Source organism: Hemibagrus wyckioides, linkage group LG01, assembly GCF_019097595.1.
Source record: "Hemibagrus wyckioides isolate EC202008001 linkage group LG01, SWU_Hwy_1.0, whole genome shotgun sequence".
Taxonomy (NCBI): Eukaryota; Metazoa; Chordata; class Actinopteri; order Siluriformes; family Bagridae; genus Hemibagrus; species Hemibagrus wyckioides.
In genome coordinates, this window is record NC_080710.1 from 21,126,115 (window position 1) to 21,144,283 (window position 18,169).

At 41.6% G+C, this 18,169-nt stretch overlaps 1 protein-coding gene across 1 annotated transcript in view; it reads left to right on the forward strand.

Moving 5' to 3' along the window:
• eif3ea (eukaryotic translation initiation factor 3, subunit E, a) overlaps window positions 1-18,169 on the forward strand; it is a 35,221-nt gene that overhangs the window by 1,167 nt on the left and 15,885 nt on the right. The window contains exons 3-5 of the mRNA XM_058395022.1: window positions 3,030-3,147; window positions 11,041-11,083; window positions 11,803-11,907. Coding sequence (XP_058251005.1) covers window positions 3,030-3,147; window positions 11,041-11,083; window positions 11,803-11,907 — 266 coding nt within the window. The remainder of the gene's footprint in view (window positions 1-3,029; window positions 3,148-11,040; window positions 11,084-11,802; window positions 11,908-18,169) is intronic.

Here is an 18,169-nt window from a genome sequence, read left to right on the forward strand (position 1 = left end):
ATTTGTACATATAATAGTACATAAAAACAAGGGAAAATAAGAGCTAGTTTAAGTGTTTCAGGAAGAGGTAGGTCTTCAGTTGTCGTTTGAAGACCGTCAGTGTGTTGACTGTACGTGAGACCAGTCGTGCAGTGCTAGTGGATCTGAGGGAGCGAGGTGCAGTGCGAGGAGTAATCAGATCTTTGAGGGTGCTGGTCCATTCTTGGCTTTGTAGGCAAGCATCAGTGTTTTGAATCTGATGCGTGCAGCTACCAGAAGCGTGTGGGGGGTGGGAGTGGGGTGGTGAAAGGTTGAAAACAAGTGGTGCAGCTGCATTTTGGATAATTTGCAGTGGACGAATTGCATTCAAAAGTGTATGCGCAGATAGAAATTGAGATGGCATTGGATTACACAAAACTCTCAGAACGGTTATAAATAGATAATTAACTATATGAAACTATTTACATATAAAACTTCCATAAAATGTTTTACTAGACACCAATTATTCATAACATAAAACAGATGAAGTGAATAACATTAAATATCTTGTTACAGTGGCACCTTTTTAAGGTTTGATATATCAGGCAGCAAGTAAAAAGTCAGTTCTCAAAGTTGATGTGTTGGAAGCTGGAAAAATGGGCAAGTGTAAGATTATGGTGGTTAGATTACTGGGTCAGAGCATCTCCAAAACAGCAGGTCTTTTTAAAAGGTTACCTACCAAAAGTGCTCCAAGGAAGGTGACCAGTGAACCAGTGACAGGGTCATGGATGCCCAAGTGGGATGAAGGTACTGAAGGGCTGACAGTACAAGGGTGGTGGCATAATAATAACAATAAAATATGTGGCAGCTTGGTGGACCTGGGATTTGAACCCTTAACCTTCCAATCAACAATCCCCAGAGCCTTAACTGTTTAAGCTATTTCTAAATGAAGTGCACAAGTGATCATTCACTTCTAACAAATGTGTTTAAAACACCAACAGAACGCCAGCAGGTTGTTGCAAAAAATTTCAACTGTGATTTCTTCTCAGCTCATGATAAACATGTCTGAGTCTGGCTCTTGTCTTTTTTTCTCTCGAAATGTATAATTGTGAGTTTATTGTAATGTAGAGAGAGAGAAAACTAGTATAATTTCTTAGCACTGGCATTTCTTTTCTTTTTTTTCTCCATGGACCTGCATGTTTTTGTTATATTCAGAAAAAGAGCATTGTAATAAATATATATCTATCATATAAAATCTGAGACAACACAAAACCTGGGACTATGTTCTCATATAAAATTTAAAATTTTTAGAAAAAATTTTAAAATGTTTCAAAGAAAGTAAACCTTCAGTATATACCCCAGTGTGTGAGGGTGTGTGAGCATGGACATCTAATCTTATCAGCAGGACCGGTGTGGGTTCTGGTTTTCACAAAACAACATGTGAAGCTTTTACGCTGTCAGGTTCATGCAAGTTCATGCTCCTTGTCTCTCTCACACACACACACACACACACACACACACACACACACACACAGGCTCTGTCAAGCACATCACCCTTTACCTGTTGTCGGTTCCGGGGGTCCCAGAGACACAAATAATCAGACTCATAGTAATGACAGTGTTTAATCTCCTCTATACAAGCATGTGTTCAGGCAACACAGATAAATTATAAGGTTTTTTTGTGTGCCAGCTCGAGTGCACACTGTCATTACAACAAGAATGGGAGAAACCAAATAGTAAAACTCTGCAGTTCATGTAAATATGGGCTGTGTTGGTGCAAGTGGTAAAGGCTGATGGGTTGCTGATCAAAAATTTGGGATTCAAGCCTCAGTACTGCTAAACTGTACCCTTGGGTGGGGCTCCTGAACGTCTCTGCTTCAGTGATGCTGGATCATAGCTGACCCTTTGCTCTGACCCAACCTCCAAAGCTGGGATATGTAAAGAAACAAATTCCACTGTGCTGTAATGTAATGTCACAATCAATACATTCTAAATTCATGAAAGGGATAAATACAAATTAAAATTTTAAGCTTTTTATTTTGAATTTTTATGTTCCTGTAAAACTGCTTTGCAACAATTTCCATTGTTAAGTGCTATACAAATATTATGGATTGAAATAAATGTAAACAATTCAGATTACACTTTACAAAAGATTCTACTTGTCACCAAGTTTGTAGTTACTAATTTTATTTATATATATATATATATATATATATATATATATATATATATATATATATATATATATATATATATATATATATATATATATATATATATATATATATATATAATTACACACACACACAAAGATCAGAGCAGTGACAGGTGAACTGAATAACTGTTATTAATAACCTGTTAGTGGGTGGGATATATTAGGCAGCAAGTGAACATTTTGTCCTGAATGTTGATGTGTTAGAAGCAGGAAAAATGGGCAAGCGAAAGGATTTGAGCGAGTTTGACAAGGGCCAAATTGTGATGGCTAGACGACTGGATCAGAGCATCTCCAAAACCGCAGCTCGTGTGGGGTGTTCCCGGTCTGCAGTGGTCAGAATCTATCAAAGGTGGTCCAAGGAAGGAACAGTGATGAACCGGTGACAGGATCATGGACGGCCAAGGCTCATTATTGTACGTGGGGAGCGCAGGCTGACCCGTGTGACCCGATCAAACAAGCTACTATTGACGAACTACTGTTGCTCAAATTGCTGAAGTTAATGCTGGTTCTGATCGAAAGGTGTCAAAATATACAGTGTTTTTACAGTCAGGGCTGTTTTGGAAGCAAAAAGGGGACCAACACAATATTAGTCAGATGGTCATAATGTAAAGCCTGACTGATAGATGGATAGATAGATGGATGCATAGATAGTGGGATAGATTTATTTATTTTAGAAGATTCTGAAGATGTTCATATTAAATTGAATGCAGACTGAAAGCACTAGTGCTCTCAGATTTTTGGACTCTCCCACAGTACTGCTGCACTCTTTTCCCCGTATCTAGGTGCCTATGAGCCGTTGTTTATGTCCATATCTGCGCTCTAGTGTACTCAGTATTCTTTGCTTCCTATGTTTTAGCACTGAGAGAGAAGAGGACTGCGGTTGTGGCCCAGCTGAAGCAGCTGCAGTCTGAGACGGAGCCGATTGTTAAAATGTTTGAGGACCCGGAGACCACCAGACAAATGCAGTCGACAAGGTGAGTTAGTGCGAGTACTCCCGCAGCTCTGCATACAAACTCACTCCCACTTGTAAAGAGACAGAGACAGCCACAACTGAAGGCTGGAGTAAGTACTGTTACTCAGGAGTGCTATAAACGCCAGCGGTCGACAGAACAGTGGAAACGACGCCGTGGCAAATTTTCCACCATCATCCCCTGTTCCGTTGGCTCACTTTTCTAACGGATCGGCTTGCCAGCGGGCTTTTAATACATTTTTCTAGACTGCCTCCCCCAAAAGGAATCAGGTTCTCTGCTGAATGGATTATATCACCTGAGTGAAGTTCACATCATCTATAGAGAAGTGAATGTTCTATATTTACGGAGTTGTGCTGGTTTGCTTTTTTATTTAGTGTATACTTTAGATTTGACAGATTTAATCTGATTGCCAATAAAAAGACAGGAAAATACTCATTTCCACCACTTCAGGTTTAAGGAGTATAGGGAATTGTGGCTGACATGAAACCTTAGCTGGAGAGTAGATTTTTAGGCAAGTAAACAATAGAAGGGGAAAAACAAAACCCATAATGCATTTTTGTATTTTCTTGTAATAAATATTTTTTGTGATATTCGATATATTCCTTCCAACTAATGTTAACTGGCTGACATGGCCAAGTATGGAAGCATTTTCCAGAAATATTCCCCATAGCATCTGGGATGTGGTAGCTCAGTGGTTAAGGTGTTGGATTTCTGATCAGAAGGTTGTGAGTTTGAATCCCAGGACCACCAAGCTGCCATTGCTGGGCCCTTGAGCAAGGCCCTTAACCCTCAATTGCTCAGTTATATAAAAAGAGATAAAAATACAAGGGAATATGCCAGAAATGTAAATGCTGTTATATTTTTGTTTGCACAGGCATTTAATTTATATTACGTTCCTGGCATTTTCTCAGGACGACTTGCTGAAGTCTCTGAAAAAATACAACCTGATACTGGTTCACTAGGTCACACACTAAGAATGCTATCAGTCTAAAATCCTCTTGCGGATGCATTATAGCAAGTAAGGACAACACAATGACAAGTTTTTTTGTGCGTTTTTTTTTTATTTTTCATGTTGCTAGTTAAGTATTCAGGAAGATCGGTCATTACACGTCATTTGTAGACAGACAGTGACTCAGCTGTTCAGACATTCGGACATCTCGGGGAAGTTGCTTCCGCCGCCTAGGTGCCAGAACAGACAACCTCTGCCAATTTTTAAATGAAAAAGCAAAGTCTATTTGCAATTACATTTCCTATGTCTGTCAAACACGTCCCGTAGTAAACTCCCACCTCCAGCACTGACTGACGGGGTACTGCTCAAGGCATCTGAAATGCAAATACAAAGTACATTGCGAGTCCGTTCGAATTCTGGCACGCTCCATACGCAACACAGAGGAATCGAAACAGCTAATGGAGTAATTGCTCTTGCTATTTCTATATGACAGGGTTGTGAGACATGGGGAAATGCAGTTGTAAGTGCACTTTGCTTTCGCATTTGAAATTTGCCAGACATTATATGTTTCTGTAAACAAAAATCAAACTGTAAAGCTTGCTTTGCGTTTTCATTTCATTGTCAGAGTTGACATAGAAAGGAAATGAATGAAATATAAAATAAAATCAATCGCACTAGAACTTCCAAAACTGGCATTTTCACTGTTCTGAGCTCGACTACAGTGACCAGCACAGGGAAGAACGTTATAGCACCAATTTAAAAAAAGTAAAGAGTGTTTATTCATGTATTTGACACGTTCAGGTGGTGGGACGTTTTGATACCGATGGTATGTTTTGAGGCACATGGCTGAATGAACATACTCATGAACTCACCTCAGCTCTGTATAGACAAGATAAGAAGGATTATAATGACCCATGATCCTCTCTCGTCTCATCCTCCTTTCTCTCACTGCCTCCACGCTAAAATTTATTCGTCGTCCAAATTACTTAATTTTAATATTTTTGAATATTGCTCAAGCTTGATACTGTTTTTGAATTATTGGACATTTTTTTAATTAAGAGTCGAAAGTGAATCTCTTCTCTGAATGGTAAAGATAAATTATAGAGAGAGTTATGTTATTCTTTCATTCATGAATCAGTTGATACCCGGGTCTTTAAAAAGTTCCGTTTTCTTTCCCTCACAATAGTGGAACTTGATGAATCTCTGAAACGGTCTTAAACTTTAGTAGTTATATAATTAAAGTTCATCAGTAAAGTAATGGAGCACATGTGCACTTTCACAGGTCTGTGCAGTGTTGATAGAGATACACGTCTCAAGTAAACATATGTAATGGTGCTATGAAATTGAGAGGAAGTTTATTTTTGGTGAACGGATTATACCTGAGCTTTTCTGAGCTGCGATACTGAAGAACAGCAGCAATCTGTTTCACCCGTTCCTCCAGCAACACACAAAAATGCAGACTGTGGATTAGTACAATTTACATCATGTAGTAGACGTTCGAGTCAACATGATTACTGTGATGGACGTGCAATATGCCAAAATAACAATGTTTATACATTCATAATTGAACCTAATCAGTTTCAGGCTGCTCGTCCTCCCAGTGCGTTTCTCCTCGAATTAACTCTGCACATTTGTTTGGCTTTGCTTTCTCTGTAGTCCGAGAAGCACAAGTAACTTATTTTGTGCTCGGATTTCTAAAAAATATCTCCGAGCCCAGTTTAATGCACTTACTGATCAGGAGAAACACTTGACCTGGTCGTATTTTTAGCACCTTTAATAATGTTAAAGCGTTTAAGGGTCGTTGGTGAAGTGTCCCTCCCCGCCCATACAGTTTATTACAGACATCAAGGAAAAGCAAAAGGCTTATATCAGGGGTCTAATGATTCGTTCACAGCAACATGATATGGTGGCATCTCCACATGATCCGTTTTCAGTACGATGCATTTTAAAAGTACAATAGCTGAAACTTAATCATGGCACTGTTTGTGTGATCCATGCAGACTCGTAATAGCACATAATGAAACAAAAGCTGTACATTAGAATATAACTTGTTTAAACATGTCTAAAGCACGCTTGTTCCGGTGTTGGTTAGATGTTTTTCTGAATCCTGTGCTCTCTACTACTGAGTCTTCAGCTTGCCATGAAAGACTGGAAAGAGCCTGGTAGTAGGGTCGAGACGGTGAAGTATAGCATGAAGAACCGTGTATTGATTCCGACCAAAAAATATAAATTGTTTTGGCTGTTTTGTAGTTCTGCATGAAGCCAAACATCTCCATTTGATGCCTTGTAGGTTTCCTTATCCGTGCTGCCAAAAAAGCTTTTTTCCTCTCCGTTCTGGCACCTAGGTGGTGAAATGAACTATTCCCTAGATGTCCGGACAGCTGAGTCACTGACCGTCTTCAGAAGACGTCTGAAGACCTGCCTCTTAATGAAGTACATAAACTAGCGCTTTTGTGGGGGGAAAAAAAGTCTGTGCGCTTTTCTTTGTTTTAGACCGATGCATTCTTAATCTGTGACTTAGTGAATGAGTATCGATGTATTCGTTAATGAAGGCTTCACATTACTTCAGTAAGTTACTCTGGAAAAGCTTGAGTGTGAAACTTTATTCAAGGCAACAATGCTATTCAAATATCCAAAAATGTTCCACACAGAGCACATGTACACATTTTATATTGTATACATAGTTTCTTTCAAGTCCTGCTGTAATGTTTAAGGTGTCCATGACACGTGCATTTCTAAGAGCGTGAAGGGATGATGGTATACTGTGTACAATCTCGCAAGCCTGTGACCGCATGTTTGTGGTACAAGCTCCAGTCTACTGTACTCATATTTGGCAGGTTCTGCACACTGTAATGTTTTTTCAGTCCAGCCTCCAGTGTTGTAATTTATTTCGAGAAGCTGAAGCACACCAGACCTTCGATTTGGGGGAATTTTCCAGTTCCTGCTTATTGCTGACCTAAAGCCTTTTTCTCCCCAAGCTAATACACTGTTATGCTAACATATCAGCTTGGAGGGGAAAACAGCTCTTAGGAGGAGTGTGTAGCCTGTAGCCTAGATGATCTGAGGAAGAAGAAAGGGAAGCTACCTTTTTTAGGATTAATTGTAGGTTTGATTTAAGATACGAGAGATATTAAGGGTATACTGTAATGTAATTTATTGAGCAAATTGCTATGCATATTGTACGATTGAAATGGTTTTCTATCAGTAGGTCAAGGGTTTAATCCTTAGCACTGTTGGGCTCTTAAGCAAGCCTCTTAACCCTAAAGAAAAGAATTGTACTGTTCTCTAATGTACACAGATCAGCCATAACATTATGAGCACTGAGAGGTGAAGTGAATAACGCTGATTATCCCCTCATCATGGTACCTGTTAGTGGGTGGGATATATTAGGCAGCAAGTGAACATTTTGTCCTCAATGTTGATGTGTTAGAAGCAGGAAAAATGGGCAAGCGTTGAACCAGTTTGACAAGGACCAAATTGTGATGGCTAGTTGACTGGATCAGAGCATCTCCAAAACTGTAGCTCTTGCGGGGTGTTCCCGGCCATGCCACAAAGCAAAAATGGTTCAGGAATGGTTTGATGAGCACAACAATGAGTTTAAGGTGTTGACTTGGTCTCCAAACTCCCCAGATCTCAATCCATTTGAGCATCTGTGGGATGTCCTGGACAAACAAGTTTGATCCATGGAGGCCCCACCTCACAACTTACAGGACTTAAAGGATCTGCTGCTACCATCTTGGTGCCGGATACCACAGCACACCTTCAGGGATCTAGTGGTGTCCATGCCTCGATGAGTCAGGGCTGTTTTGGCAGCAAAAAGTGGGCCCAACACAATATTAGACAGGTGGCCGTAATGCCTGATTGGTGTATATGTGATGGCCTTTTTCCTCAAAAATAAAATAACTATATTGCCTGCTATAAAAAAACAAAACGGATCAGAAAACAAAATAACAAATCCAAAAACGCAACAGTTTAGACAAACCGGAAACGTTATAGTTTCTGAATGGAATTCTCACAAGTGATTGGAAGAGACCTGTCACTCAAGATATACAGGAAGTACAGCTGGCTGCTGCAGTAGAAAATGGATTCATGTGTATATGAACGCAGCTCTGCTCTTACAACATTCTTTACATCGTTTAATCTGGAATAGTTTTGTCTTCAAAACATACCTGCATTCTTTAGGCGTGTTTTAGACAAACTAATCTTTATGCTATGATACGCTATCAGCACATCCAAAATCATGGCAATTGAATGTCCTTCCTCAAAGTAGTGTTGAATGAGTCCCATTTTCTTATTTATATAAATGTTTGTGGTTTTAAAGTGAACGAAGAACTCCACACATGTACAAGAAATAAAGTTAGATACACAATTTTCTACTACTTGTGTATCTTGATTGACAGATGGCTCGTCCAATCAGCGGTAAGAATTCCTTTGGCAAACCATACCTACCTTTTTGGGTTTGTTAATGTGTTTTCAGATTTGTTTTTGTTTGCTCTTTTGTCATTTTGTGTTTGGATTTGTTAGTGTTTTTGGATTTGTTATTGTGTTTTTGGATTTATTTTGTTTTTGGATTTTATTATTGTGTTTTCGGATTTATTTTGTTTTGGATTTATTTTATGTCCAAATTTGTTATTGTTTTCAGATTTATTTCATATTCGGATTTATTTGGTTTTGCACTTTTCAGCCACCGTAGTAAAGATCTTTTGTTGTGGACGTTATCACAAAGCAGCTTTCTAAAATCTAAACATTCAGGATATACTGATTTTACCCCTAATGAGCAAGCTAGAGATGAAGAAGAAGAGGGAAACATTCCTTTGACAACATGAGGAAGAAACCTCGAGACTCAAAAGGGAACTCATTCTCATCACTGTGACACCAAATAGTGCAACTATAAATAATTTTTCTCCTGTCTACTATATGGTCAGTGCAATTGTGTAACCCAGGAAATTTATTCTAGCTTAACACGAAGTCTGTCTTGTTGAAGTTGTTTGCTGATGAAGCTTTGAGTGCAAAACTGTCCTAAGCCATGTTCCTGGTTTGTAAGTGGTACCATCCACCGCAGTGTTTTTTTTGGGTTGCGGCAATTCCGTGATCCAGATACCTTGATTCCACATCGTTGGGATTTAGTTCTTTGGCACGGTGCTCTTTGCTTAATCAAAGAATGTTTTCCTCATAAGCTGATCTCATTTTCTTCTTCAACACGTTTTTTGTGAAGTATGCCGATTAATCAGCCCAACTATTTTAGACACATCATAAAGCAAATTGAATTGACAAGGTCCTCACCCTTCCCATCTGGCGGACACATTCCTGCCGATATCCGTATCCGTTTTTTTGGACGTTGTCGAATGATTTATTGTGTTGTGTTTATAAAGCAACAGCATTGTGAAGATGTTAAACTGATATTCTGATGAGCGAGTCAAGGTCTTATTGCGCTCTTGTCATGCTTCTCAGATGTCCCGAGCTAGCAAGCTTTGTCGAGGCTTGTTATAAGGTGCCTCGTGTGTTTACGTGTATAAGGTGGAAAGCGCGAGCTGGGATGCTGGTAGGAGGGAAAATCTCGGTTTTCTCTGTACCCATCTGTAACCTGACGCGGTCAGCATTCGGCACTGCTTTTCTCCGTATCAATGAGCCACTTTGTTTCCACAGACTTGTGTTTTCTCAGGAAATCGTACAGGATGGAAGTTTGCGGCCTCTCAGCCTCGTGTGCGAGCCCTTGGTAGGTGGTAGACGAGCTGGTTTGCTTTTTCGTTTCTCACACCAAAACACGTTTATCACAGTCGAGGATTAAGCTGTGGCACTTTTAATTAAGCTACCCAGTTGCTCGTCTGCTCCTCATTAACGAGCGGCTTTGAAGTTTACTTTTATTCAATCCAAATATATTGGTTTCAAAGGACATTATTTGGTGTCTGGTGTTTCACGAGTCGAAAACGCAACCAGGAAATGTGGCCCGGCTCTCGTATTTATTTGTTCCTGTGCCGAATGGCTGTTTCTGTCTGCCGGCTAGAGGCTGTCGTTGGGGACCAGCGCTGGTTAGCAGGTGACCTGATTCTCCTGTCGGGATGCTGACAGTGCAGAGACAAACGGACGGAGTGGATGAGGGGTATGACCGTGGACAAACGTTCGTACCCGTGGAACCCAGCGGCAGTAGCGCCACCTCCACAGGGAGGCTGCTGCGGTCTGCTCAGGATGACCGGCCAGGGAGGAGCTGCTATCACACACGTGCGGACGTGTGAAGTAGTAATCACGAACCCACACCAAGGGATGATGGCAGTGAGATTGAGAGCAGTTGAAAGCAAAGGTGCTACTAGATTGAGGTCTTTTCATTTTTTTTTTCTTTAAATGATCATTATGGGGGCTTTTTCTCCACCCGGCACTGCAGCATGTGCTGGATGACAGTATAATGGCACAGAAGCGGCGCGACAGGAGCACGCCTTTATAAACAGCCTTTGAAGCTCCCCTCAAATAAAATAAACCGGGGGACCTCCTCTTTCTGTCTGGGTTGTTCAGAGACACACGGTTTGGTGTGCTGGTTCTGCAGAGACTAGCCACATTTGGCGGGGGCGGTGGTGCGGAAAACCTGGTTTCCAGTCCCTTCTACCTATTCATCTGTCTCGAGTCACACCAGCAGCACAGAGGCCATGTGGTCGAATAGCGATACGGCCATTTGTGGCCTTGATATTTCTCGTTTTCTGCTTTTATTCTATAAACTTGACTAGCGTTGCGAAGCTCTCGACTTTCCTTCATGGTTCAGATAAAGGCTTTGGCTGCCTGTCCACTGTTATCTCCTCTTTTTCTCTTTCTTATTACTTTTTCCTATGTAATACCCTTAACAGAAAGCATGAGTGTTGCACACTTCTTAAACTGATTACAACTGCAAGAACATGTAGTAACCTTTAAAAAAAAAAAAAAAACCCTTACCACAACTTTTTTTTCTCCCTCTCTTCCAGGGACGGGCGTATGCTGTTTGACTATCTGGCTGAGAAGCATGGTGTAAGTAACTCCACCGTCTCCTCTGCTGCTCCGAGCAGTTCTCATGACTCCTGCGTGAACTCGGCCTTGTTTCAGGGGGCCGGTGGGAGGGGCGGCACGGAACGCGGAGACGTTAAACAACTTCCCAAAACCTTAACTCATTTTCAGAGCTTTTTATGGCTTGCAGAAATTTTCTGCGGGCATTTACATTCTGTGGCGAATTGTTAAGAATAAGCCGAACAGCTCCGAGACCCGTGGGGCTGCCCGCAAAAATTCTTTGGGCTTCTATATTTGATGTGACGGCATTCCCCTCTCACCCCGGCATCCCACTGACCCGGGGCCTGTCCTCAGTGCCCCTCAGTTCACAGGCCCCGGTGCCTTTTTAGTTTGCTAACGCAGGGGTCATTCACATTAACAGCCCTTAAACAACACCCCTTACGTACACTACCCACAAGCCCTGCAGCTCTCTCAGCCTTCACACTGGCCTTCACTTCTGGAAGACTTCCTGTATTGGGAAACACAGTGGCGTGTGTGGTCTCCATTGTCAAATATCCACATTTTGGGCTTCTCCCAAACATGCTCTTGAGGGTTCGAGAGTTCAGTCCTGTCTTCACTACTTTCTGAACTTCGGGGGGGATTTAGAATATATTTAAATTCAGTGACGTCATTAACTGCAGCAGTCGAAATTTGACATGGTTGTTCTTTTTTTTTTTTTAAACCTCACTCACTTTTCTTTGCAGTTTCGCCAGGAATATCTGGATACTCTTTACAGATATGCCAAGTTCCAGTACGAGTGTGGAAATTACTCAGGTGCTGCAGAGTATCTCTACTTCTTCAGGGTCCTGGTAGGTCTGAACACTACATCCAGTTTAAAAAAAAAAATTTTGTTGTGTTGTATTTCATTTATATGTAATAATTTATCTGATGTGTGACACTGTCTGGGTGTCAGTTTCCCACTGAATGATTTCATTGATGACAATAAATGAATTGCGGTGATTTTTATATGCTGTATAATAGCTTAATCGTTTGGTTTTGATTGAGAATTCCTCTGAGAGTGCTAGTTAAGGAAGCACGTTCCTCGCCTCATGGAAATAAATCTTCTTTATGTCGTGCCGTTTCAGCACTGGACAGTGCCAAGTGGCCTTAGTTATGACTGTTACTCATGAACTTAGAGGTGCGTTTTTATGAATGAAGTCAACGATGAATGGTTTAATTTCTTTCACAGGTCGATATATTGACTACACCAATGTTGTACCTTTTTACAATGCTTGATGATAATCGAATCATCCGTTGATCATTTGTTTGGGTTTTTTGCCAACGAGATGAGGCTAATAAGGGTGTTTTTGAAGTAAATGGTGGCGTGAACCATTGCTAGATGTTCTCAGTGCTAGAATAAACTTGTTGTCCAACTTGGCTAGCAACTCGGTGGCAGCCTTCATCACACCGCTTTAGTCTCTTTACTAAGAGAATCGCTCTCAATGGGTTTTCCATTGAAGTCTGAGGCCAGATCACACTTCATCAGGATTCCCTAACCTTGCAGCTCTTTAATGTTGTGTGCTGTTCCACTAGATTCCCATTTATTACATGCCTGAAATGCTCGTGTCCAACTATTTTTATGGATTATTAACTTAAACACTTTTTTTTTAAAAATCCTTGCTTTTTATGCAGGAAAAAAAACCTCCAGTGGAACACACACAGACACACGTGCCTTTGGCCTTCTTATTTTGTTAGAGTTGAAAATCCCCAGCTAAACCTGGACTCTGTCCTTTTTTTTGTGTGTGTGTCTGGTGTAAGATTGAAACAGAGGTGCGCTGAGGACTTTGGATTAAATAATTTTCACCAGCGGAATACTTTGGAAATCAGATAATACCAAAGTAGGTTTGCGGGGAAAGATAATTGCAGTTCACCGAGAGTACTGGCAGTATCCGCGTTACACATGCGTACTTCTTATTTCCTCTATAAACAATGGGCTCATTGCTCGGGCTCTGGCATTTGTGGCTTCTCTCCCACCGCTCGGAGAAACGAGTGAAAGATGAACTCGCGCACGAGAGTGGCCGAAACGTATGGCTGCATGCGATTCTGTCTGGTGAACGTGTGTGTGGTGGGGGAAGGCTGAGAGAAAGCCTGGGAATAGTCAGACTCTGACCTGCTCGTGCTTTTCCTCCCTCCCTTTCCCTTCTCAAGGCTACATTATAAGGACTTAGGGGCTTGGCTGAAGAGAGATGGCCATTGTCACTGGTGCTCGGAGCTGGGAGTGTGTGAGACCCTCCATGCCTCACCGAGTTATCACACTCCCCTGGTGCAGAGTGTTTCTCCCAGTGCCATTTCGCTTGCCTTCTCACATATAACACTCCTCATTATACAGACTGTCCATTCTACAGGCCCACACTCATTCAGGGATGATTCATTAGTGCTAGAGCGTAGAAAATTGTCCTTACATCATGAGCAAATTCAAGTAATAAATACCACAATGGTTATAAAAAAAATGACCTAACTGCATGTCTGGATTTATTTGACTTATAATCGAAGTTGAAATGTTTGGTTATTTGTTTGCCTGTGGGAAAAGGAAAAAAACACTAGAGCAGTGTCAAGGCAAGCCTCAAGACAACAGCACAGAGCTGCTTTACTTTTTGCCTACAACGTTGAAAGAGTGGCTTTGTGATCCAATTGGGAAAAGTGATACAGGCTTGTCATGACAATCTGGCTCAGTCTGCCTTCTTCAGGCAAGATAAGTGCACAAAAACTGCCAGGTTAACTCTCATATCTACTTATCCAATTGTACATTCTAATAAGCAAAGATTACATTCGATTTTTTTTGAAGGTTCCTACCACTTAAGTGCACGGGAAATTTGACACGGCACTCGCGGAGCTCTTTCGTGTCGAGTGGATTGGCACGGTACACGAGTGCAGACATCTTTCGTAAACATAGTATATATTTTTTTTCCCCTCCATTGATTTCAGGGAATAGTAGAGCGAAAGGCATTTTCATTTACTCCATGTGCCCGGGAGAAGCTGCGGACATAATGAGACAGAACCCCCATTTTAAGAGAACTTGAAAAATGGCATCGATTTCCATTTTACACACATCAAACGCTGGGAGTAGATGAGACCCCAGTACAGACCAGGCAGACTTGTTTATGGCATTGCAGCTCAGTGTAAATAGACCCAAATTGCTGTAAAGCATACTTCCTCCAACAACATGATTTTAGGCCCTCGTTGACCCTCATTTACAATTGTAGAACAAAGAGCATGGAACACCCATGGAAACGGCATGTAAAACTGGATTTAATCACCCCGACCCTTTCTCACCGAATACCTGCCTCGACTTTTTCCCCTCCTGCCTGCTCACTCCCTTTATTGTCATTTGTGCCGGACCTCCCATGTCCTCAGATGGGTGCTGCTATAGGAGAGGTTAGGCTCTGAGAACTCCCTTAACGTGGGAAACCCAGTCATTTAACGAAGGAAGCCAGGCTTGCAAAATCCAGAGCTGAGGTCCTGTTACAGTGGCGGCCCAGCGCGAAAAGAGCAACTTATTCATATCATCTCCTAATGCTGGGATTGAATGTTGAGAATAAAGATTGAGTGTCCCGTCGGATCGGCAGCACAGTAAATTTATTGTTGCTGGTCAGCGAGTGAAAATGTGCCCATTTGGGGAAGCAGTGGAAACTTAAGGTAACTGCTGGAAAAACCCAGGTATTGAAACTATTCTCTCATGGCAGGCCCTGAAAGCCGGGCAGTGTACAGAAAGCTGCCATAATGACATGGAGCCTCGCCAGATGTAGCAGGCAGTGCCTTCCAAAGAAAGGGAAAAGAAAACAAACACTTTTAGAACGAAGCGTTGACCTTTTATATTGGAAACACAGCTGTATTCTTCAATCTCTCCCAGTTTTCTATTTTGGAAGACGTTCGACCCCAAGTTCACATTTGGCCGCGATGCAGTTTTCAGCAGCACCGAGCCCTTTAGTCCGTTTCGGTCACAGGTCCGTTAAAGAGACGTGACAAAGTTGAGGGAACTTTCAGAAGTCAGAAGGGTTTTTGGCGACAACCAATCAGAATGAAAGATGACAGCATGAGGTTTTTTTGGTTTTTTTTCCCTACTTGCTGGAAAATTTCATCCATGATTTTTAGTTCCATGTATTCATTCCTACTCATCCTGCATGACCTCGCTGTGCTGTATCAGTTTACTTAAAAAATAACACCAGTCTTCAGCTGTTAAACTTTGCTACATTCAATCCTTTTACACACCTTAAGAAGGGATGCCACAGTTTTTGCTGAATCTTTGCTAAAAGCAGTTATTTGAATTATTTATAACTTTTTCCAAACCGTCACACTGGAAATCTTTCAGCATGCCACTAAGGTTTATATGTTTCACTGTAGATGAGTAGCTATAGTCAAACAAACAACAAATGGAAAACATCTGAGGTTTGGGGACACTGGATTGTTCTGTGTAGTTATAAACAGGAATAAGCCTGAAGCACACACCTGAAGAAAAAACACCCCAGTGTGAGTATAATGTGAGATAAGCAACCACGAGTTGACTAGCATTAGCAGTTTGAAAAATAAATGATTAATGCATGATGTATCACCACAGCTTCGGTTTTGGCAGGTGTGATTTTTCTTCTCTTTTGGACATCCAAAAGGTTAAAGTCTACAGTTCACAACAGCATATTTGGTCATTCAGAAGAAGGAAGGTGGTTTCTGTCCAATTCGAAAGTTGAAAGGGAACTGATTCTTAAGAAGGGATTCTTAAAAGCATGCTCCCCTTTCACGTCATGCCTGTCGGATGTTCTTCACGGCATGCAACCGCAGGACTGGTTCATGTCAGTGGATCTGCACGATGCATATTTCCACGTCACAACAGAGCACAGATGCTTTTTGAGGTTTGTCTTCCACAGCATGAAGCGTAATCTATTGAGAATGTCCTCAGTCTGGGCATCAGACAAGCAGACATCATCATCCTTACCAGTGGAATGAAGTGCTACACAGTGCCAGCTCCTGTTGAGGATGCTCGGACCTGACTGCAGCCACGACTCTGGAATTAACAGACTTTCAGAAGCCCCAAACACGTCATCGTGAAAGAGAAACGAGCTCGGTCTCGTATGAAGACGTGAGGTTTTTCCTTACAAAATAAGAGCCTGCATGAGAGCAGCGCTCCTTCAGTGTGTTCCAGCCGAGGTTTGTGGAGATTTAATGTCTGCGTTGAATTTGTGAGATCTTTGTGGATCTGAATAGACACCTGCCCTGATTTCCTGCTTGAGTCACCGCCTCTCAGAAGTGTTCCGTTATCACGGCTTCCTGTGTCCCGACAGTCCGGGACTCTGTCTCTTGGCAGGGTGACGTGCCTGCAGCTGATTATCTGCTGCCGCTTTGTTTATTTATATATTTTTTTTGTCTTTTCTGACATAATTAAGAACAGAAGTTTACATGACTTTGAAGTTGATTGTCTCTTCAGAGATGAGCCTAGCTAACAAGAGTTTACATTTCAGTAGTTTAGGGAAGTGACTATGAATAGCTATGAAGTGTGATTAAGCAGGAAGGGTTCGCTTTTGTGTTAAATGGAGAACAGATTATCGCAGCTATCAGTCACTCCATGGTTTCAAGTGAATCTTTTTGAAGTGTGGGTTGTTTTTTTAAAGCTTGGTTCTAAATGGAGCTAGAAGCATTACCAGAAATCTTCAGTGTGAGAATAGATTAGTAAATATAAGTGATGTGATGTGGCCAGTGAAAACCTTTTTTACAAGCAGACTTGGTGAGTGTCCCTGAAATTGCCCTAGTGCCCATCAAATGACACACTGTGGCTTCAAGTAGCTCAATGAATGCAAATGGTCCTGGCCAGACAGCAGCTCCCCCGACTTTAATGTCTGGAGCTGGTTCTTCCTGCACTCCTTCTGGAGCAGAGAGGTTGATTAGTGTCCTACCGCTCGCTCCGGCTTCGTCCCTGTTACGGAGTTGATCAAAGCTTTTGCACATGTGTTTAGGCCAGCAGTAGCAGCACACTTCATTAAGGAGACTGAGTGAAGGGACTGCTCTGTGGCCTTGCACTGACCTCAGCACTTCAGAGAGTTTTAGCTCGACTAAAGCTCCAACCTGCACTCTGGTTAACTGAGTGAGTGATGTGTCACTGGGCCATCATACATATTGTGAGTGATACTGTTTTGATGTAGGCTTATGGGCTTCCCTGGTGTTTTAAACACACACGGTGGAAACGGCCCTGGCTGGAAAAAATCCTGGCTTCCAGAAACCTTTTGGGTTTTGGTTTGGATTTTATTATTTAATGGTTCGTACTTTCTAGTCTGCATGTTTTGTGACTCTTCTGAGGAATGCATCCAAAAGGTTTGTTTAGAGTTCCTTACCCTTTTGTTGACCCTCTGAACCTCTCTTTTCCCTGATCATTTGATCTGTCTAAACTGAACATTTCCCCTGACATAATTAGCATTTGACCCTGAGCTTAGTCAGTGCTCACTTGTTTAATGCGTGTCATTATGCTACAGACAAGCCAGTCCTTCACCTTTCACCTCGAGGGATCTTTTCAACTTAACCTCGTGCAAGAAAGACTGTTTGGAATGAAATCAACCCACCATGAGGCCAATTGGATTCTGTCTTTAAGTGATGTGATTCATGATGAATCAAAGTAGAAGTGTTCCACATTTAGAAACCTTTGTGTCCTCTGTGTCTTGTTTGAGAGTTAAAACATGCAGTAAACAAGAAAAAGCACATACAGATCCAATGTGCTTTCAGTTACTTCAGTAATTTGGATGGATAGTGGAACGGTTGTCCGTGACACAGCGGTTGCTTTATCACAAAGTGCAGCAAATGAGGCTTCATAAAAGGCTAAACGGCCTTTCATGATCCATTTCTCTCCCTGTCAAGCTTCGTTCCCTAAAGATGACTTAATTGAATCTGTTTGTCCACTGCAAATGAATAAATGTTGTTATACCCCGAAGTGGTTTCACTTCAGCCAAGTATCTAGGTTTTGTTTTCAGTGATTGCAGCGGATGGCAGGAAAGCATGCTTTTGAAGTTTGCCTGTGTTCCAACTATGCGGCCTTCAAAAAAAAAAAAAAAACAAGTTTTGTGAAACGCTAAGTAGTATCTGATGCAAGATTTC